This window comes from Podarcis muralis, chromosome 1, assembly GCF_964188315.1.
Source record: "Podarcis muralis chromosome 1, rPodMur119.hap1.1, whole genome shotgun sequence".
Taxonomy (NCBI): domain Eukaryota; kingdom Metazoa; phylum Chordata; class Lepidosauria; order Squamata; family Lacertidae; genus Podarcis; species Podarcis muralis.
Genome location: NC_135655.1, coordinates 105,227,195 through 105,250,271, shown reverse-complemented (window position 1 = coordinate 105,250,271; position 23,077 = coordinate 105,227,195). Strand labels below are relative to the sequence as shown.

The following is a 23,077-nucleotide window of genomic DNA, read 5'->3' as shown; positions in this document are numbered from 1 at the left end:
CTCAAAGCAAATAAAGGAATTAAAGTGAACTAAAAATAAGGAACAAAACCCCTTTTCCTATTAGTAAGTCATCTGAAAAATCAGTACATATCCATGAGCAAGGACTTGCTTACCACCCCTTAAAGGCTCCTCAAAAGTTAGCTTGAGGGTGCTTAGTTACCGAAAAATAGAAGAAGAAGAAGAAGAAGAAGAAGAAGAAGAAGAAGAAGAAGAAGAAGAAGAGGAGGAGTTTGGATTTGATACCCCACCTTTCACTCCCCTTCAGGAGTCTCAAAGCGGCTAACATTCTCCTTTCCCTTCCTCCCCCACAACAAACACTCTGTGAGGTGAGTGGGGCTGAGAGACTTCAAAGAAGTGTGACTGGCCCAAGGTCACCCAGCAGCTGCATGTGGAGGAGCGGAGACGCGAACCCGGTTCCCCAGATTACGAGACTACCGCTCTTAACCACTACACCACACTGGCTCAAATATGGCCTAGTAGGATTAATGTCACTTTAGCATACAGCTGAATGTGCCAAGGTACACATACTAAGTTTTTATGGCTTGAAAGCAGTTTATGATTCACTACCATAATCACTGGAGTGAGGTGTTTTACAAGGGAAGAAATATGGCAGCCTCTGTGCAAAAGGTTCACAGGCCAAGTTGGCAACTAGTTCCTTAAATAAGGGTCATACTTTGAAATAATAAGCAAGGGCTGAATAGCCTTCAATTGTTCACCTCCGTGCAGGCCAAGTCATAGGCTGCTGAACGGTGTCAACGGTAGAGGTTTTGGAAAAAGCATTCTCCTTATATGTACATCAGCTGCTCATTCCTGTTTCCCAAGATGAGAAGACTTCCATCATCCATCCATCTCAGGAATCAGTGTTTGCAAATGCAGTTACTATGTGCCACTCAACTACCTCTCTTTTTCTCTCCCCCCTCTCTCTTGTGGAGCTCAATAAATTAATTAGGACCTTTTGGGGTTGTCTTTACCCTAGATGCTATCAAGAACATACCTCAATGCAACCGAAAATTGTGCGACTATACATTTTTCTCCCATAAAATTACACCACCAGTTCCTGCTGCTACAAATCTATTTTGAGGTAATATTAGAAAAAGTCATTGCATTTTTTTAAAAAAACCAACAACTCTGCATATAATACTGAACTCCATTCGCAAATGTTTTGTCGCTTTGGGTGTTTGCTCTTTACACTTTATAGAAGTAGTGTGGAAACAAAGGCCATAATCAAAAGCAGAAGATTCCCAAAAAATTGCGGGGCAATTACTTAATTATTAGAAAAGTTGTACATGGCCAAGCAGGTTCTGAGTCCATTCTTTTATAGCCCCTGCCCTGCTGCCGTGTGTTTCGCTTTGAGTTCCATCAGATGTTCCACTGGCCAACACTGCTAATAGAACTTCCTTCCCTGGATCACATTCAGTACTGAACCCTTTCTACAAATCACCTTTTAATTACAACTTCAAACAAATTCTGGAGCAGGAGTGCTAACCTGCAGTCATCTAGATAATGTTGGGCTCCAGTTCCCATCATCCCTAGCCAGCTTGGCCAAAGGTCAGGGATTAAGGAAGTTGTATGTATTCCAGCAACATCTAAGACCCACAGGTTTCCCAGCCTAGCTGTAGAGGTAGCTCTTCTGTCACACGTGGACTGTAATACTATCCTCAGAAGTGTGGCAGAAGTGCTCACCTAACCTCCCATCCTTTCACTGTTGCTGCTTACCGGGAGGTAGAAGGGGAGGTCATCACAATGTTTTTGCAGTGGTAAGCAGCAGGGACGCAACTGACTGGAGGGCAGGTGAGTGCTGTTGCCCCAGCTTGCCTTCTGCTATCGATTACCATGTATTTAAAAAGCCTATACCTAAGTTTTTCTAACAGAGGTATGTGTCTTGTTTGGACTGGCCAACTTAGATGCATGTTGCCAACAGTCTATGCCAGCTGAGAATCAACATTTGGAAGCCAAGTCCATCTGGCAATTCAATATCTGTGCCAAGTCAGTATTGGTTAGAATGTCCTTTCGTCTGCCTTTTTAGTCCAGTCACGTTTCTGTTCTGATTTCTAGGATAAATCTGCTTATTAGTTCACTTGCTCCTCGGTTGTTTATTAAGCTTAAACCACATCATTTTATTTCAAAAGTTGAGGAGAGGTGTAAGAAGGAGGCTGTAAAAGCCACCCAAGTTTAGAAAAGTCAATATGACAGTCAATTGTACTCTTCACAGCTGGTTAATTCCCAACAGCCTTCACAGACCTGGGCAACCTAAAGGTGTGGTGATTATTATAAGAATGAGATCTGTTTGGCCTTGTGTTAGAGCAAAGTGTGTTGAACCAAAAGAGTTCATGCAGCTACATATGTTATTTGCTTGACACAAACAGAACAGACAATTATTCTTTGATCCAATGGTAAAATACTCCCCACCCCCTTTTCTTCCACAAGAAATAGCCCCCAAGGCTAGAAAAATTCAAGACATCTAATTGTCCAAAAACCTAGAAAGTTTTTGTTGGCTTCCAGGAATATTTTGGTTTCTAAACATTTCTACCAGGCATCTAAATGAGCCCAGATGAAATATCTCCATCTCCTATCTTTTTAGAAAATTGACAGATTCACATAAGTAAAGTTCAGTGTTATTAACATATGACAGTAAAGTTATCTGGCTGCAAACTTCCATCAGAAGGAAAATGAATGTTAATGGTTCCAATTAATCCTCTAATAAGCTTCGTACACGCACAATAAAATGGTGTTGAGTATATCATTTGTGTTGAAGGGTTTAAATCTTTTTACTGGCATTTATAGACAAGGTCAGACTTCAGAACAAACAAACATCCATTATACATCATGTAACAGCCATCCATAAAATAAATTTAATGGATGTTAGAATGTCAGCCATTAAAATGATGATTACTTGAAGACTGTGCATAAGCCCCTGGTCTCTAAAATACAGTAGCCATGTATTCAAGTTGTTGAGCTTTTTTTGGCCAAACTTGTTGGGAGTTTTATTTTGCGAAATCACAAAAAGAAGTTTTAGAGCTCCTTCCCCCCAAAATCGCCAAAATCAACACTTCTGATATGGGTTGCCATATGTCCAGATTTTTCCAGGCATTGAAGAATGGGCAAGTTTCATTGATTTAAAGAACTATTGTAAACAATTAAATGCATTAGCAGGATTAATATAAAACCAAGCAGTTAAAAGGTGATTTTGTGGGGGTGGGGGTGGGGGTGGAGTAGATAGAATTATAATAATAAAAAGATGTCAAGGGGGGAGGTGCAGTTTAATTAAACGGTTTCTCTATGTAACCAGAGAAGGAGTAGAGGGAAGTCAAAATGAAGGATACAAATATAAAGGAAGATAAAAGGTAAAGGTATAGATTATCATTGTTAAATTTAAAACTGAAAAATAAATAAATAAATAAAAAATAAAAAATACATACTTAAGGGGTATCTGCACAACTTTCTAGCATCCACATTTAAAATGTAGGAAGCCAATGTTTCGTTTCCCCTATACAGTGGTACCCCGCAAGACGAATGCCTCGCAAGACGGAAAACCCGCAAGACGAAAGGGTTTTCTGTTTTGGAGGCGCTTCGCAAGACGAATTTCCCTATGGGCTTGCATCGCAAGACGAAAGCCCATAGGGAAATGCTGGCGGTCGGGAGCAAAGACTTTCGCCCACAGCCGGCCTTCAGAAGAGGACCTCTTCTGAAGGCCGGCGGGGGGCAAAAGTCTTTGCTCCCCCCCGCCTGCCTTCCCCCCGCCTGCCGGGGCGATCTTAAAATGCTGGCGGGCGGGAGCGAAGCGTTCGCTGCCGACCCCCAGCATTTTAAAATCTCCAAGGGACAGCAGAGAAGTCTCTGTCCCGGGGAGGTTTTAAAATGCTGGGGGTCGGGAGCGAAGCGCTGCCGACCCCCAGCATTTTAAAATCTCCCCGTGTCCCGGGAAGGTTTTAAAATGCTGGGGGTCGGGAGCGAAGCGCTGCCGACCCCCAGCATTTTAAAATCTCCCCGTGTCCCAGGGAGGTTTTAAAATGCTGGGGGTCGGGAGCGAAGCGCTGCCGACCCCCTGCATTTTAAAATCTCCCCGTGTCCCGGGAAGGTTTTAAAATGCTGGGGGTCGGGAGCGAAGCGCTGCCGACCCCCTGCATTTTAAAATCTCCCCGTGTACCGGGAAGGTTTTAAAATGCTGGGGGTCGGCAGCCCGACCCCCAGCATTTTAAAATCTTCCCGGGACACGGGGAGATTTTAAAATGCTGGGGGTCGGCAGCGCTTCGCTCCCGACCCCCAGCATTTTAAAACGCTGTTCCGAAGGGGGGGGTGGGGACATCTGCCCCAGCCGCCCCACTTCGGAAAGCTGTTCCGAAGTGGGGAGGGGGGGCGGGGACATCTGCCCCAGCCGCCCCACTTCGGAAAGCTGTTCCGAAGTGGGGAGGGGGGGCGGGGACATCTGCCCCAGCCGCCCCACTTCGGAAAGCTGTTCCGAAGCGGGGAGGGGGGGCGGGGACACCTGCCCCAGCCGCCCCACTTCGGAAAGCTGTTCCGAAGCGGGGAGGGGGGGCGGGGACACCTGCCCCAGCCGCCCCACTTCGGAAAGCTGTTCCGAAGCGGGGAGGGGGGGCGGGGACACCTGCCCCAGCCGCCCCACTTCGGAAAGCTGTTCCGAAGCGGGGAGGGGGGGCGGGGACATCTGCCCCAGCCGCCCCACTTCGGAAAGCTGTTCCGAAGTGGGGAGGGGGGGCGGGGACACCTGCCCCAGCCGCCCCACTTCGGAAAGCTGTTCCGAAGTGGGGAGGGGGGGCGGGGACACCTGCCCCAGCCGCCCCACTTCGGAAAGCTGTTCCGAAGTGGGGAGGGGGGGCGGGGACACCTGCCCCAGCCGCCCCACTTCGGAAAGCTGTTCCGAAGCGGGGAGGGGGGGCGGGGACATCTGCCCCAGCCGCCCCACTTCGGAAAGCTGTTCCGAAGCGGGGAGGGGGGGCGGGGACACCTGCCCCAGCCGCCCCACTTCGGAAAGCTGTTCCGAAGCGGGGAGGGGGGGCGGGGACATCTGCCCCAGCCGCCCCACTTCGGAAAGCTGTTCCGAAGCGGGGAGGGGGGGCGGGGACATCTGCCCCAGCCGCCCCACTTCGGAAAGCTGTTCCGAAGCGGGGAGGGGGGGCGGGGACATCTGCCCCAGCCGCCCCACTTTGGAAAGCTGTTCCGAAGTGGGGAGGGGGGACGGGGACATCTGCCCCAGCCGCCCCACTTCGGAAAGCTGTTCCGAAGTGGGGAGGGGGGGCGGGGACATCTGCCCCAGCCGCCCCACTTTGGAAAGCTGTTCCGAAGTGGGGAGGGGGGGCAGGTGTCCCCGCCCCCCCTCCCCGCTTCGGAAAGCTGTTCCGAAGCGGGGAGGGGGGGCGGGGACACCTGCCCCAGCCGCCCCACTTCGGAAAGCTGTTCCGAAGCGGGGAGGGGGGGCGGGGACACCTGCCCCAGCCGCCCCACTTCGGAAAGCTGTTCCGAAGCGGGGAGGGGGGGCGGGGACACCTGCCCCAGCCGCCCCACTTCGGAAAGCTGTTCCGAAGCGGGGAGGGGGGGCGGGGACACCTGCCCCAGCCGCCCCACTTCGGAAAGCTGTTCCGAAGCGGGGAGGGGGGGCGGGGACATCTGCCCCAGCCGCCCCACTTCGGAAAGCTGTTCCGAAGCGGGGAGGGGGGACGGGGACATCTGCCCCAGCCGCCCCACTTCGGAAAGCTGTTCCGAAGCGGGGAGGGGGGACGGGGACACCTGCCCCAGCCGCCCCACTTCGGAAAGCTGTTCCGAAGCGGGGAGGGGGGGCGGGGACACCTGCCCCAGCCGCCCCACTTCGGAAAGCTGTTCCGAAGCGGGGAGGGGGGCGGGGACATCTGCCCCAGCCGCCCCACTTCGGAAAGCTGTTCCGAAGCGGGGAGGGGGGGCGGGGACACCTGCCCCAGCCGCCCCACTTCGGAAAGCTGTTCCGAAGCGGGGAGGGGGGGCGGGGACATCTGCCCCAGCCGCCCCACTTCGGAAAGCTGTTCCGAAGTGGGGAGGGGGGGCGGGGACATCTGCCCCAGCCGCCCCACTTCGGAAAGCTGTTCCGAAGTGGGGAGGGGGGGCGGGGACATCTGCCCCAGCCGCCCCACTTTGGAAAGCTGTTCCGAAGTGGGGAGGGGGGACGGGGACATCTGCCCCAGCCGCCCCACTTCGGAAAGCTGTTCCGAAGTGGGGAGGGGGGGCGGGGACATCTGCCCCAGCCGCCCCACTTTGGAAAGCTGTTCCGAAGTGGGGAGGGGGGGCGGGGACACCTGCCCCAGCCGCCCCACTTCGGAAAGCTGTTCCGAAGCGGGGCGGGGGCGGGGGCGGGAACACCTTCTGAAGGCGGGCGGGGGGCGAAAGTCTTTGTCCCCCCTGCCTGCCTTCCCAGGGGCTTTTAAATCACCTCGGAGAGCGGAGAAGTCCTCCGCTGTCCCGGGGTTTTTTAAAATGCTGGGGGTGGGAAGAAAAGCCCTTGTCCCCCCCCCCCAGCCTTCAGAAGAGGTCCGGGGACAGACTGTCCCCGGACCTGGTCTGAAGGCGGTTTCCCTAGGAACGCATTAATTGATTTTCAATGCATTCCTATGGGAAACCGTGCATCGCAAGACGAAAAAACCGCAAGACGAAGAGACTTGCGGAACGAATTAATTTCGTCTTGCGAGGCACCACTGTATATTGCTTAGCTTGGTCTTTCAGGAGCTGTGAATTCGAAACAAGATTGCTAAATCTACAGCACACTTAATTTACCTTTACTTACAGAACTAATATTTGCACCAGCTGGAAGGACAGCAGTGTTTATCACTTCATGAAGCCTGAAAGCCAGTATTTGTTTCAGTGTTCATGGCAATGCTTTCCTCCCTGCTGTACCACTGATATTCTAATGTGTCTATGGCACACTGTACACCAGATAGGCATGCACAAGCTCACATCTATCACTATGGCAGAAAATTTGATTATAAGAATGTGCACAACACGGAGAGAACAGATTGGCCTCTATTAGCCTGTGCAAATCAAAAGTGATTCTATCAGCTTCTGCCTCACTTCCTCATCCTTAAAAAAAGTTGTCACTGGGTTGCATATAAGTAATCAGTAGCAGTTGCAGTACTAGTAAAACGTTTTTAAAACTCTGCGAAGAGATGCTACTTGAATTCAAGATCTCTGTTCAAAAATGTGGCTCGTCTCCTAAGGAAAGTTGCATATTAATGGAGGAGAAAGTGATCAAAGCAACTTACCTATAAGACAACAGGATAAGAACATAACTCAAATCTCATGAATTTGAAAGCAGCAGTAAAGACATCCCACACTAAAACATCCCTAACTAATCAGAACCCTAGGAATAATTAGGATAACAAGCAAATTAGAGTTAAATGGGTTTTAAAAGCCTTTTCACTAATGTACACTTACAATAATTATACTCAGACAAATGTTGCTTGCTACAGTATGTTGGCATAAATATTTACAGGTCAAGCTCATATCATTCAAGAGTATGATGCACCTCTTTCTGCAAGTAACCAGTATGCTGTTGTTCAGATGATCTCAAGTTTATTAAGTCTGGATATACATGAGCCTTTTCCCCACACAACCCCCCCACCCCCCCTTCGTATGTTGGTGCACACTGCTCAAAATACCATGTCTCACTTCTCCCACGTCACGCAGGATGTTACTGTATGCAAACCTGGGCTCATGGTTTGTTTTTCTCCATACAAGCCACAAGCAGAAACAAAAAAACAAGCCATAAGCCCAGGTTTGTACATAATGACAAACCAGAATCTCCCTAGTCTAGTTCCTCCCCGATGCAGCAGGAACAGGGAAGGAGTGAAGTGCAAACTTTTGAGCAGTGCACACCAGCATGCTGCTCATTCACACTAAATCACAGGTTGTTTTAAGTATGGTTTTAATATGCTAGGTTAAATGGGCCATTATTTATAAAGTCATCTCTTAAACCCATCACCTTGCACTGATGATATCCATGCAGTATAGCTTTCCTCAATATAAAGGTAAAAGGTAAAGGACCCCTGGACGGTTAAGTCCAGTAGAATTTGACTATGGGGTGCGGCGCTCACCTTGCTTTTCAGGATGAGGGAGCCGGAGTTTGTCCACAGACAGTTTTCTGGGTCATGTGGCCAGCATGACTAAACTGCTACTGGAGCAGCAGGACACTGTGACAGAAGCCAGAGTGCACGGAAACGCCATTTACCTTCCCACCGCAGCAGTACCTATTTATCGACTCGCATTGGCGTGCTTTCGAACTGCTATGTTGGCAGGAGCTGGGACACAGCAATGGGTGCTCACCTGTTGCTGCTCCTTGTGCATCCTAGTGAAAGATAATGGGCACCATCTCGGTCGGGGGGGGGGGGGAGTGGGTGTCTCTCAGCACCCACAAAATTTCCACTGTGGGTGCCCAGCCAGGTGACCCAACGTGTCACATGTGTGACATCACATGGTGCAGCATAAGCACCAGCTCCACAGGACACATCCACGGCTACACCGAGCTCCAATAGTCTCTGTGGCAGTGCCAGAGAGCAAGTAGAGGCAAAGCAGTGGGTGGCGGCAGGCAAGTAGCGCACGCATGACATCATCTCACATTGCGCGCACATGATGGCCCGAGTGACGTCAATCTGAAGCCCAAGTCCGTACCTCTGTGAAAGATGATCACTAGGAACTTGACCCTTAAATTTTTTACCTCAGAAACAATGCTGAACAAACAAGAATGTAGTCGACTCCGCTCCTGTTGTTGGAGAAATCTACAAAATTGGCTTTTTAAAAAATCCATCTAAGTGATGTAGCAGATGCCTGTAGGTTTCCATTCGCACCTGTGTCTCCATCCAGGCAATAAGAGGTTATCATCATGGTCCAAAGGCACATTCTACTCATGAAAAGTACTCAAGGAGGGCACAGAGCAGGATCAGCAAGAGTTGTGTCCTGTAGAGAGTCACAAGGGCCAGACACAGTGGACTGGAGGGTCACATCCAGACCCAGGGTTGAGGTTCTCCACTCCTGTTATATGTAGTGAAATGCAGAATTCACCAGTTATTTATTCACAAATCTACCCTAAGAAATTTACACCATTTGTACCAAAAGGATTGTGGTTACTCATTCATTCATTATCCCTACACATTAAAATCCCCAAACAACAAAATATCTGGTCTTTGTATGTGTCAGGGCTGCCTCAGGTCCCAGCTGGGACCTGAGGCAGCCCTGACAGTATGCTTTCTCAATATACAATATTACTTGCTTAAAACCTCCTTAACTTGGTGCTTTATTGATTTAAGGGAAATCAATAAATTCTTGAAGTATTTTTCCCTAACAGTTTATTTATGCCCATCATTTGTTAATTTTAAAGTATTTTGTCTACAGTATATCTGAATATCTGCAGAAATGAGAACAGCCTCTCCCACAACTACACTTGGGTACTTTAAAAGCTGAGAGAGACAGTATCCTAAAACCTCACACATGGGCAGTATAAATATTTATAAGCCAAGTTTCTGGTAAGCAAAATAAGTCAAATGGTTTCACATAGGAAATAAATTCAGGATCGATAGCCTCTTCTTTTTTGCTCATCCTGCTATAATCTAAGAGGAAATAACCAAGTACTCAGATTGATCTAGGAAGCCTGCAATGTCTTAAAAAATACCCTTCCACTGTTCTTCTGACCTGTACAATTACACTTACAATCTGATCTTTGTTACAATTTTGAAGGGTGCTAATCTAATTCATATGATTCCAAATATCAATAGACTGAATATTCGTCTCTCTTACCAACAGAAGGAAACTTCAATAATAGTTCGGAATTATTTCCTTTTAACTGAGACTGACAAAGGGCAGGGGTAACTTTCTGCAGATTCCTCTAAGCAGGTTTGCCAGATCCTTTTATTAACAAACTGTATTTTTCCGTGTATAACACCCCCCATGTATAACACGACCCCTATTTTTGGGGACTCAAATTTATGAAAATGGGGGAAGATGACCTCCGTGTATAAGACAACTCCCATTTTTTAAACATTATTTTAGAGTAAAAAAAACCCTAGTCTTATACACGGAAAAGTATGGTATTTTCTGAATATTTAATTTCCCAGGGACAGTTATCAGTTTTATTATGGGGGGGGGGGGAGGGAACCAAGGGATCTCTAACGAAGTTTATTTGACTGATTCCTTATATAAATTGAAAACAGTTTGTACATCTTCGAGGGCACATTCCATGGGATTAGAATTGGTGGGATTACCAAAGTTTGCCAATTGTTCTTCTGTTCAAATTAACCACTGCTTGTTTTGACACCCTAATGAAGACAAACCATGGTTCATTATAACTATTGTTTGTTGAAATAGTTTTACAAAACTATGGTGTTCTTTGCACATCACACTAAGCCAAACTTTGGCTTAGTGCTAATATGAAGGCCCTAGGAGATGAGCTTGCAGCCATTTTCCTCCTCCCCAGTCCTTTTTTACTGCCATGCTGCTATCATAATCAGTCTGGAGACAGCTTGACGATGAAGCCCTGGTTTCAGTGTTAGAAAATCTGATATATAAGCTAGGCACCAAATGGCTCCTTAAACCAAGGTTGCAGTTGCCAAACAGAATGTTTAGTTGCCATTTTGGGGCAAGATGGCCCTGAAGTCCTATTTTTCAAATGATGCACTGACTGAGATTGATTATCAGTTAAACATCTGGCTAGTTCAGATGACAACCTTGAGCTAGGTTAAGAATGTTGAGAACTTAAAGAAGAAAAGTCACTTTACCCAGAGATAGTTCACATATATATATTGACCTATTCCTACCTCTTTTTCTTAATGGTGACAGTTCAGGGAAAGGAGGTGCCTTATGGAGCTGGTCTTTCGGCAAAGCTGATGGAATGAGCCCTGCTTCTCATCTCTCCTACTGAAACTGTGGAATGGCTACAAGTGCCATTTTGTTCAGAGCTGTTACCTGGATCAATATTTAAATAACTGAGTGTTCGATATACTACTTTTCTCCTAGCTGTAGTTGTTAATATACAACGCCAATATACACCGTCACAACACTATGAAATTTCTGTCTCGAGGCACCAAAGCAAAAAGGATCTCTTGCTTGGGAAACAGCCAATACCAGGGAATTCTATATCCGTGCTTCCTAGTCAAAAGAGTGCTTTCAACGGAGCTAAGCAAAATAAGCAAAGCAACCCGTGACCCAGCAGTTGACGCCCACCAGACATGGCCCATGTTTACACATTATGGTGGCCATAATGCAAAAGGTTTTTTATTAATTATTCAAAATCCTATAGAACTTTATATCAAGCACTCCAATCAACATTGAGCTATTTTTCATTAATTATAGCAAGCATAACCAAAAGCAAATCAATACATTAATAGTAGTGTGTTAATATTAATATGGGACGCGGGTGGCGCTGTGGGTAAAACCTCAGTGCCTAGGACTTGCCGATTGTAAGGTCGGCGGTTCGAATCCCTGCAGCGGGGTGAGCTCCCGTCGTTCGGTCCCGGCTCCTGCCAACCTAGCAGTTCGAAAGCACCCCTAAGTGCAAGTAGATAAATAGGGACCGCTTTATAGCGGGAAGGTAACGGCGTTTCCGTGTGCGGCGCTGGTGCTGGCTCGCCAGACGCAGCTTCGTCACGCTGGCCACGTGACCCGGAAGTGTCTTCGGACAGAGCCGGCTCCCGGCCTCTAGAGCGAGATGAGCACGCAACCCTAGAGTCGGTCACGACTGGCCTTCGGGCAGGGGTACCTTTACCTTAATATTAATATACTGACATTGGTGCATGAAGTTAAGTTTGATTTACGAATTATTATTCACGAAGAGGTAGTTGTGTAGGGCACATAATGGGAAATGATAATGGTCTGGTACCATTCTTTTGAGATCACAGCCTGGAACCTTCTGCAGGCTCTCTCCTCCAGTCCTGAGTGCGAATCTGTCCTACAACACCAACTGAAGTATTTAATAAGCAACCACCCTTTTCCTATCAACAGTAGTATAGTAAAGATGCATTCAAAGTTATCAGGAAACAAAACTTGATAGTCATTGTTCATGAAGCTACAGAGCTAGCAACTTAGTACGCTCATAATACCTTTCTACATACTCACCCCTACCCCCACACAGAGAGAATGAGAATGAATCAGAGGAGGCTGGGATTTTTCTTCAGTGCCCAAAAAAACCTTGAAAAAAGATGTATTGGGGTTTTTTTGTTTTTGCATTCAGAAAAAGCTGCTATAGTCAGAGCAAAGCTTTTCCTTTATTATAAACAGGAACACAATGCCCCAACAGGCATCGTTCATTTCAGCTTGCCAATTCAACAGCTCATTTGCTGATACCGTAGTATTTACATATGCATAGAAGCAGTCATCCCACAGATCTATAATTTCATTCCCAGCAGCAATTCCTAGCTGTCTATTTCAAAAACAAAATTATAATCCTGAAAGTCATTATTGCAGCTATATCAACTATCCTGCTCATAAGAGGTGCAAGTTTTTCATACAAAAATATACTCATTTAAATACAAAGCCAAAATAGTTAAACCGCCATCCATGTCCATTAGGAACGAGTAGTGGGCATGGGTGTGTTGCATAAATATTCTTTGCCATTGTCTTCATGCATCTTATAAAGTAAGAGAACTGCTTCATGAAAATTCATGCCATAATGACATTCTCAGTCTTCATGATGCCACAGGACTTTTGTTTCTTCTTTCATTGGCTAAACTTGGCTTTTATCCTGGAATTATTTTGTAGTTATCCTGTTGCATGCCGGCTGACAGCCTTATTACATTCAAGGTAAACAAAGAAACCAAACCAAAAAATATATTGCTTTAAGCCCCTCTCCTATAAGCTCACTTTGATTAAGACAAGAGCTAGACTTATTGTGTGGCAAGAGAAAGGTGGATTTCATATATCTACCCTGAAGCAATTCCAGGTCTTATTTTAGAATTTTATTCTCAGGTTCAATTTGCATCTCCATTCTCCCTGCTCCACCATACTCATTTAAAAAACAAAAAAACCAACAACTGTGCTTAGAATTAAAAAAAAAATTTGACATGAACACCTTTAAAGTTGGTTTAAATAGTTAAGGTGTGGCAGCCTTAATTATTTTGCAAATAGAAGTCCACTGTAAATAAGAATTATTAACTGCAATAAAGGGAAGTTCAAGAGGCAAGCACAAACAACACTGAAGCCTCAGTTTGAGCTGAATAAAAAGTACATAATTATATTGGAAAACATTCAGCTCTGGGCTCTCTGCCATACAGGAAGAGTGTTTAATTACCAACACTGGCATAGCAATATCAATAGAAGACTGAATATTCAAAAACTGCATGCAATTTCTTAATGCCCTTGATTCTTTCCCTTCCAAGGAAGAGACAAGGATCCCCATTTATCTTTTTTACTTACTCATGTGCCTCAAGTGCACAATCTGGGACTACTGACTACTATTTTGAAACTTGCATTATAAATGGAGAACAGTGCCACTTCCCAGTGACTCAGTTAAAATACATCTATTCAAGATGATAGTCTTTATACCAAGGACAGGTTTTAACACTAATCTTAAAAAAACCAAAGCATTCGATAATAGCCAGTATCTACCAGTACTTTCAACTACCTAAACTCTTTTCAAAGCAATTACACTGCTCCTGGTGAACCCAATAGGCTCCTCTCAACAGGTTAATAAGAAGCAATTGTTTTACATCTTAGGCTGCAATCCAATCCTGGGAATAAGTCATAATAATAATAATAATAATCATCATCGTCATCATCATCATCATCATAATTTATATAATAATAATTTATTATTTATACCCTGCCCATCTGGCTGGGTTTCCCCAGCCACTCTGGGCGGCTTCCAACTGAATATTAAAAACAGTACAGCATCAAACATTAAAAACTTCCCTAAAGAGGGCTGCCTTCAGATGACTTTTAAAAGTAAAATAGTTGTTTATTGCTTTGACATCTGCTGGGAGGGCGTTCCACAGGGCAGGCGCCACTACCGAGAAGGCCCTCTGCCTGGTTCCCTGTAACCTTACTTCTCGCAATGAGGGAACCGCCAGAAGGCCCTCGGCGCTGGATCTCAGTGTCCGGGCTGAACGGTGGGGGTGGAGACGCTCCTTCAGGTATACTGGACCGATATTGAACAAGCCCCATTGAATTCATATTGAATTCAATGGGGCTTGTTTCTGAATAGACATGTGGATTATGCACACCTACGTGGGAAGAGCCCTACTGAGTGAATGGAGTGATTTACTTCCAAGTTAACGTTAACAGGATCAGGCTGAACATGACCAACAGCATGATCCTATGTCTACTCTGAAGTAGACTCTATTGGATTCAGTGGGACCTGCTCCCAGATAAGTGAAGCTAGGATCATAGCCAAAGTGGGGTACATTTGAGTGTCAAAAATCAATAGTTTGATTGTCAAGGAAAAATATCCAACAAGGATGTGAGATTTAGGAATAAAATACCAATCTAGTCTGCACCTTCAGGTTCCTTACTAATGAGTGGTACTGATGGTGCTCTGATATCAGCAACAGGCAGAGGTGGCGCTTGCTTTTACTGTGAAATCTGTTCCAAGAGGCAATTAATACAACGCAGGTCAGCAGGTCCCAGATATTCCTAGTTGATGATTTTTTCCATCATTGAAAGGCTGCTTTCTTTACCAACCACACCTGTGTCAACCCACTGCTAAATTTCCATCTGTTACACTATCCCAGTACAGGGAGGTGAAGGCCTCGTGTCTTCTAATGTAGGGCTGGCCTTAGGGGGCATGAGAGGGAAAACCACTGCTACATGCTTGCTGGCTGGTATAAAAGTATGCTCCCATTTCATAAGGGACTGAATGTTGTGGCGTGGCAGGGGGCGCCAGGACTGGCAGGACGAGGAGGGCACCAGCGGCCACTGGGGGTCCTCAGGATTGAAAGAACATAACTCACTACCACCTGAAGCCAATCAAAAGTCATTGGAACCAATGAAGCCAAGAACCAGGTGGTGATTCTCTGCCCAGCAACTAAGGGCTCTGTAAGTAGAGAGGTAGCATGCAGCTGGGGCTGTCACAACTTTCTAGGGTGCACGCTCACAAGATGCCAGAATTGCACAAGAGGGGGAGGCTGCACATTGAAGACTGGTAGAGGCAATGATGATGGAGGGAAGTGAAGAGAGCATTACCTGAACAGTGAGTCATGGCAGGGAGCTGCTGTGATGCCAGACAGCGGGAGGAGGCCAAGGTCAGAGGCACTTTGGGAGAACCATCACTGCCAGCAGCTAGGAACCATCAGGTCAGGATGGTGAGGGGGACCTGTTGTTGTCCTAGGCCTGCTTATTATTATTGATATCATTATTATTTATTCAATTCATTGGTTGCTTTTCTCACCAAGGCAATGCAACGCAACTTACATCCTGATGCGCACGGAAGGCAACCACCCTGCTCCCAGATCATTCATCTGATCCAACAATTGAGGAGAAGAGGCTGAAGCTATGCTCTACTGCCTCCAGTCATGCTTCTAGCATGTGGCCCTGACCATTCACCCACCAATCCATTTGGTCCTTCAGGGCAAAATAGTTGCCCATCTATGTTCTATACAAATAATAAATATTACAGAGCAAGGATTTAGTGAAACCTGGGAAAACCGGACTTGCCATAACTAGGCATACAAAGAAATTGTACCAAGGGAAGGGGAAGACACGAAGTGATTCTAATACATTCTTGTGGGACACAGGTAAGAAAAGGTAGTGCTGATCACCATTCCTGCATTAAGCAGTGTCATAAGAGGCATGTTCAGCCATGCCATTATAACACAAATAAGAATAGTTGGTATAGCATGTAGACCATTCAAGATACTAAGATGATTACTGAACTTTTCACCCTTACAACCACCAGATGTTGTAAAGTTTTACTGCAGATTAGGAATCTTGAGAGTCATATATTTAAGCCACTTCAAAGCTCTTTAGAGGAAGAGTTTGGTATAATAGTAACTAATAAATATCAAAATCTTCCATAATGCCTTTTTACAATCAACTGCATGTCCATCATATGGAAGTTTTTTCTACTGCACATTCCTCAAACGTCATATTCAACTAGGTCAAAAGCCTTGCAGATAATAAATACATTAACTGCATTCCTGCCTTCCAGAATGCATTAGCATGAAAGAAAACCATGTTGCTCTCTCATGATTACCCCTAATACATAACTACTGATGACTGAAAATCAATTGTCAACTAATCTGTAAGCACCTAGGAGGTTCTATTATGTCTGCCACTACCTTCTTAGACAGGGAAGCCTAACTAACAGATTTGTTTCAGAATGATAAGGAAATAAGGCTTTTTCACTCAAGTTTTCATGTGTAAGAGGAAGATACTCTAAACTTCAGGATCCTTGCATGATTGTCAAGTCCTGCTGACACCACCTCACATTGTGCTTAGATTTACTGGCATGCTCTAGCGTCATCCTGACATGCTTTTTCATCCCCATCAATATTTCCAAAAGCCCTGGCAGCTTTCCTCTGTTGTAAAGGCAGGACACAAAGTAGGCACGGAATCCTTCTGACTTCTCCAAATCAATTCTGTCAAACTATTCTAAACATCCTGTAGCTTTCTTTTTGATTTTATAAAGTATTTCTAAATCTCTCCTTGTGGTTTCTAGCACCTCGTGGGAATTTCAACATGCTTTGCACTGAAACTCTAGTCTAACGCAAACTCACTCCTTTTGTGAGTGGTGTGACTCTGAGCTGTAGGCAGCAGAAGTCTGTAAGGATCAGGTAGCCAAGTTCTACACGACATCGTTGAAACTCACTGCAGCTTTGATATAACTAGATAATTTCTGGTATATTAACTGCAGCAATGCTGAACAATATTTAATTTTGGGAGGAGGAGCACATGAAAACACACAGAGAGAGCTCTGTCATAGAGTGGGGAACCTTCTTCAGCCAAATGGCCACATTCCCGGCTCGGCAACCTTTGGGGGGCAGCATAGGGCATTGGATAGTGTTCTCGAAGCTACAAACATGAGCCTGACCAAACTGCGGGAGGCGGTGGAAGACAGGAGTGCCTGGCATGCTCTGGTCCATGGGGTCACGAAGAGTCGGACACGACTAAACGACTAAACAACAACATAGGGCATTGCAGGCAGGGCCAGAGGAATGTAATACAACTGCTCAGTAGACTACAGTCCAGTCATGCAGAAATCAGCTTTTTCTACACAGAGAAGCACCCCATTCATCACTCCAGCCATGCAAGCAAGAGGCATGATCACAGTTCAAGGAAACAGTCCAGGCATACAAAAGCATTCTCAGGGGGAGTGTGGAGCAGGACTGGAAAGGGGTGTGGCTTGGGGAGGGGCAGAGCCTGGACAGATTCAAGGACCTGATACAAAGGCCTGGAGGGCCACATCCAGCCCCTGGGCCAAAGGTGCTTCACGCCTGTTCTGTGCCAAAGACTGAGAAACTAGATGGCAACAATACTCTTGTTCTGGTAGCAAATCACATAACTAGAATGATGACTTCTGGCTCAAAAAGCTTTAATATCCTTTAAGGAAATGAGGCTCCCATAACCAAATTGTACTGAACAAAGCTTTGTAGATGTACCTAAAAGGTAGAAAAGTTTACTTTTCAGTGCAGAAAAGAGACTTTGATTCCTTTCTCTTATATGTAAATAAGTCTGCAGGTTCATATCCTGACTTGGTCCTTAGGGATATCTATTACAGGCATAGGCAAACTCGGCCCTCCAGATGTTTTGGGACTACAACTCCCATCATCCCTGACCACTGGTCCTGTTAGCTTTTTATTCCTATACCACGTTCATATCCTGCTTTTCCTCCAAGGTAGCATATCATGGGTCTCCTGCTTCATCATATCTTCACAGCAGCCCTGTCAGATAGGCCTTTCAGCCCAACCTATGTCCTAGCCCAACAATAACCACTATACTACACTGACTATGTTTGAGCTGGTTCAGTGTAGAGTTGTTCATTCTCAGAAAGAGACGTTTCATTCAGAAGAATGGAGCGGAACCTTGAGATAGTTCATATTACAACAGCAATACTAGATTTTATTGTCCCTGGACTCCACTATCCTTTTCGCCCCCTTTTCTTTCTTTTCTTTTTTTTTTTTTTGACTATGTCTTGCACTGGCAAGTACCACTCAAGCATCTTATGAAATCATTTGTATAGGAATTTGCATTATGCAAAGTACTTTCCAATTATCTTTCATGACAACACTTCAGTTGGCCTGAGAGTCTCATCCAAGGTCATCAAGCAAACTTAAAAGCTTTATTGGGAGTCTCAACCTGAATCTCACGTGCCAATGCCCAGCACAGTCTGCTGCTACTACTACAGTACAAAATATTTTCCAGTGAAAATTATTACAATGGGACGGGGTAGATAAAAATCAATGATTTTTTTTATTTAAAAAATCAGATTTTTAAATTTTAAATTGGATTTTAAAAAAATTTAAATTGGATATTTAAAATAAAATGCTTTCGGAGGAAAAATCTTTCTAAAGGTAGTTTTCTATTTAAGTTACATTATAGTCCAAAGGCTATTCATCAGGAGATAAGGATTTAAGTTTTTCATGTGTGCTAAAACTCAGTCTAAGTTTTTTTTAAAAAAAAACAACCCGTTTAACCACATCAATTAACAAACATGGATACATATGCTATACTGTTATTGTTTTAGTTAAATAAATTGTTTAAAATTGTTATTAAGGAAATGATTATTTTCCTCCTTCCAATAAAGTACAGCAGAAAAGTTGTCCAAATATAAACAGTTAACTTATTAAACCTCACCATAATTTCATAATTATCTGTCTATGTATTTCTGATAGTATAACCAAATCAGTAATTTTTTATATAACTGCAAAAACTACTCTGAAAATTTATTATTCCAAAAACGAAACCTTCCTGTGGTTGTAAATATTAAGATTATACCAGCAAGAATGAGTCTTTATGTAAAAAAATATGATTTAAATCAAGTCTTACTGACTAGTGATTTAAATCAAGATTTAAATCGATTTGATTTAAATGAAATCCACCCTGCAATGGGACAAAGCGAAATCTTGCTCAGCCTGAGGAAAAAAAGCAATCATTATATCTCGAAGTGGCAGCAAGACAGCCCATTGTGCTTAATATTTAATATCTGGGCTTGGGAAACTCAAACCCATCCATATACGAAGCCTCAGATATATATACAGATTTCTTTAAAAAACCACAAAAAACCAATACCTGTTCTTTTACAGAAGCTAGAATAGTGGTGGCAGTAGCCTCTGTCTCCATGCCCGGACTTGTAGAAGGTTCCTGGGTGGTCTGTTGCAGTCCTTCTTCCAAAGAAGTCTGCTCAGGAGCCGGCATATTGTCTGGGGGGGGAAAAACAGTTTGACATTTGATGGTTATCTGTTCAATTCACTCATTGCCGCTTCTACACTAAAACATGACATATACCTAAAATTTCTGGGAGATACGTCTCCCCTAAAGTAGTATCAAAGAACTAGGGAGAGCGGCTTACAGGGAAGATGTGGTCTTGAAAATAATGTTCTACCCTTAAGCATGCCTCTTCTTTAAAGACAAACAGGTAAGTTACGTACATAACAAAACATTTTAGAAAAATGTAAAACTGTAACTGTACAGCTGTATTTGGCTGTAACTCAATTGGCCAAATAACCAATAACATGGTGATAATCGTTAAAATGATTTCCCCATTAAAATCTGTATCTCAGCTATGTCAGATCTTTCTCTGCCCTCTACTTTTAGAGTGGCTGATAGTACTTACTTGAGACTAGGAATCCGTTCTGCTAACCCGCTGCATCTATATCATCTGCTTGTGACATTTTTAAATTACACCAGGAGTATCTGTTTTGTATAGACATACCCAGGCAGTCTTTGTACTGTCAGCTGGTAATGTGTTTTGGAATTATCATGTGTAGAAACCATAGAGCAGGGGGTTGGAGTAGATGACCCTCTGGTCCCTTCCAACTCTACAATTGTATGATTCTATGAACCATACAAAAAAGGAAAGTAGACAGGAGATGAGGGATCGCTGTAAGAAGATCCCTTCTTGCTTTACTTTTCAAACAAGTTTTTTTAACTCACATAGAAACAGAATCTGATATTTTCATCGTGCCATTCTACCTGTCTGAAATTAACCCGGAAGTATCTGCAAGGGTGGCTGAGCTGTTATCAACAGTATCTCTTAAGAGTGGTGAATGGCACTATTTCGCGGGAAGAAATTCCAATGAAAATCCTCGTTATTACATATTCTTAAAAGGTTGTTTATTTGTATATATTTAAAATTTTTATACGTGGATGTTTTATGATGGTCTATATTTGTAATGCCTGATAAAGGCTTGGCGAAGAAAGGAAGCAGAAAGGGGGAGCATATGCCTTCCTTCCAAATAGGAACCACTTTTCACATTTTGCACATTTGATCACCATGTGATTACTAGCAGATACGTTTTGCAACACATTAATCTTGTAAGGACAATAGTGTTAGAAACTGCAATAGGAATGCTAGGAGCCATGTGGCTCCTGGGACCTAGGTTGTGGGCACCAAAACAAAATGTCAAGGCACTTTTTAGTTTTTTTGCTGCTGCCCCGCTACCAGACCAGCAGCAATACACACACACACATTCTTTTTGCTACTGGGTGAATCAAGCAGTCTGCAGGGTAGCACGACTGCAGCAAGGCAGGTGGAAACACTGGGTGCCAAGGGTAGCACCTGGACACATCCATCCAGTTGCAAATGCCCGGTTGCCAAGTCGCAAAATGTGACTGGTGACCGGCGAATTTCAAACACTGTTCACAAAGGCAACTAATCCATACATCTAAACCATATGCACCTCTTTTACATGTCTATAGTCCAAGAAGAAGAAGAAGAAGAGGAGGAGGAGTAGTAGTTTGGATTTGATATCCCGCTTTATCACTACCCGAAGGAGTCTCAAAGCGGCTAACATTCTCCTTTCCCTTCCTCCCCCACAACAAACACTCTGTGAGGTGAGTGGGGCTGAGAGTCTTCAGAGAAGTGTGACTAGCCCAAGGTCACCCAGCAGCTGCATGTGGAGGAGCGGAGACGCGAACCCGGTTCCCCAGATTATGAGTCTATCGCTCTTAACCACTACATCACACTGGCTCTCACACTACACACTATTTACAAAAAATAAAACACCCCAAAAACCCCTTCAGTGCCCATAAGAGTTTATTTCTACAGACTACCAGGCGAGTGGTGACTTGTAAGCCTGTAAGAACACCTGGATTACTTCTAAATACCATCTTTTATCATATGCCCCAAGCTATGTATTTTCCAAGCTCCCAATCGTCATCTGTTTAGTATACCTTTTTATGGAAGGCATTCAACAAGTCAATTAACCTTTGCTACCTTTCTTCATACTTTCCCCAGTAAGGTCACACAGCTTGCACAAAGTAGTGACACGACCAGCATAAGGCACACAATGTATGTTTGAATCATTTCTGCTATATAAACCTATTAGCTTAAATGCAGTTCTTAATGATCCGTAAATTTTGTTTGCCTTTTGACGAGTATAAAGCACTGAATGAATATTTTCAGGAACCAAAGTATTCTAAGAATGCCTTGAAAAGCAGCAGCTAACTTTAAGAACCAAATGCAGTAGGGGCTTGCGGAGAGCTGCCCGAAGCCCGGGGTGCACAGTACCGCACTCCCTGGGCTTCGGGCTTCAGGCAGCTATCCGCAAGCCTGCGGAGTCCTGAAGCTTAGAACGCGAGAGGGGTTGGTGCGCACCGACCCCTCTCGCTCTCCAGGCTTCAGCGAAAGCCTGCATTCGCTCCATAGGACGCGCACACTTTCCCCCTTCATTTTTGGAGGGGAAAAAGTGCATCCTATAGAGTGAAAAATACGGTAATTCTGCACTTCTCAACAATAAATTTTACTTGCCATTTTAAGGACTACATGTGTGAATCTTTTGATGCTAAGCTTGTCAGAAGCTTTGGCGCTTTGCTGTTCAGACCCTTTGCAGAAAACTGATTCAGTACTTTTGAAAACTTCATTCCCTGTTTGGGACACAACACAGATTTTCCACACTTGGAATACCAAAATTAAAACCACAGGACTAGCCAAAAACATGCATATCCATGAAAAAGTGTTCCCTTCCATAACCGGAATAACTTTATGCATCCTTGAGCTGACACCTCCCAGCCATTCTGAAAATCCGGAGATCCAACAGATGTGCTAATCCCAGAGTGGTTTTAATGCATTATTTTTATGTCTAAATGTAACCAGTGAGAGAAGATAGTGCTATATTTTATTTAAGTGGTTAGCCACAAAAAAAAAGCTAAGTGCCCTCTACTCTACTACTTTGAATGCAGTGTGCTGTTTTTCCCCTACTTTAATTTTGCTGAGCCAGAGGAGCCGTCGAAAATTATGTTCAAGCAAGGCAGAAAATGGGACTGCCCTCTAGAAGCCCAAATCTGGAGAAAGGACGCCATTTTCTGCCTCTTCAAGCGGGTGGACCTATACAATACCCACCTGGTGGTGCGAAGCTCCCAAACAAAAGTCAGAAGACCACTTCCTTTGTCTATGGATTAATTATTTGAGAGCACTAACTAGATTTAACAATAAGGAGCAGCATCTCAACAGCTCTTTGGCCTGCACAGCAGTATCTGGGAAAGCTACTGCTTCTAGTAGTCTCCTCTAGTCTAGTACTTCCACAGGCACAGTACTAATGAGAGGAAGCTAGCTATGTCCCTGAAAAAATAAACTTGGAAAGGAGAACCTTTGCGGAGACCTTCTTTCCAAACAAGGTGGTGGTGTTATTGTTGTTCCAACCACAGCAAGTACTAACTTGATTTGATGTAGATCAAGACTTTCAGGCAAGACATGAACAACCTTCTTCTTCGTCACAAGCATCTTGGTAACAATCTTTCGCCAGACAGCTACAACAAGCTGAGACACAAGAAGATGACCATGATATCATCCCAGTCGTTATAGATTCTTTGGAAAGCATTGCTTTGGACTCACATTTTCAGATTCCCATTTGAAAACTGTCTTAATTCGGCTTACTGCTTAATTTGAAATGCTATCCTTTGTCTATGCACTTTAAGTCATTAAAAAATGGATATTCAGAAAGGAAAGGGCCTCATAATG

General features: G+C 44.6%; 1 protein-coding gene across 8 annotated transcripts in view; it reads right to left on the bottom strand.

The window, feature by feature from the left end:
- PKP4 (plakophilin 4) overlaps positions 1 to 23,077 on the bottom strand; it is a 100,380-nt gene that overhangs the window by 54,458 nt on the left and 22,845 nt on the right. For all 8 annotated transcript variants that reach the window (XM_028746396.2, XM_028746354.2, XM_028746365.2 and 5 more), the window contains exon 2: positions 19,189 to 19,319. In XM_028746396.2, coding sequence (XP_028602229.2) covers positions 19,189 to 19,314 — 126 coding nt within the window. In that variant the 5' untranslated portion in view covers positions 19,315 to 19,319. The remainder of the gene's footprint in view (positions 1 to 19,188; positions 19,320 to 23,077) is intronic.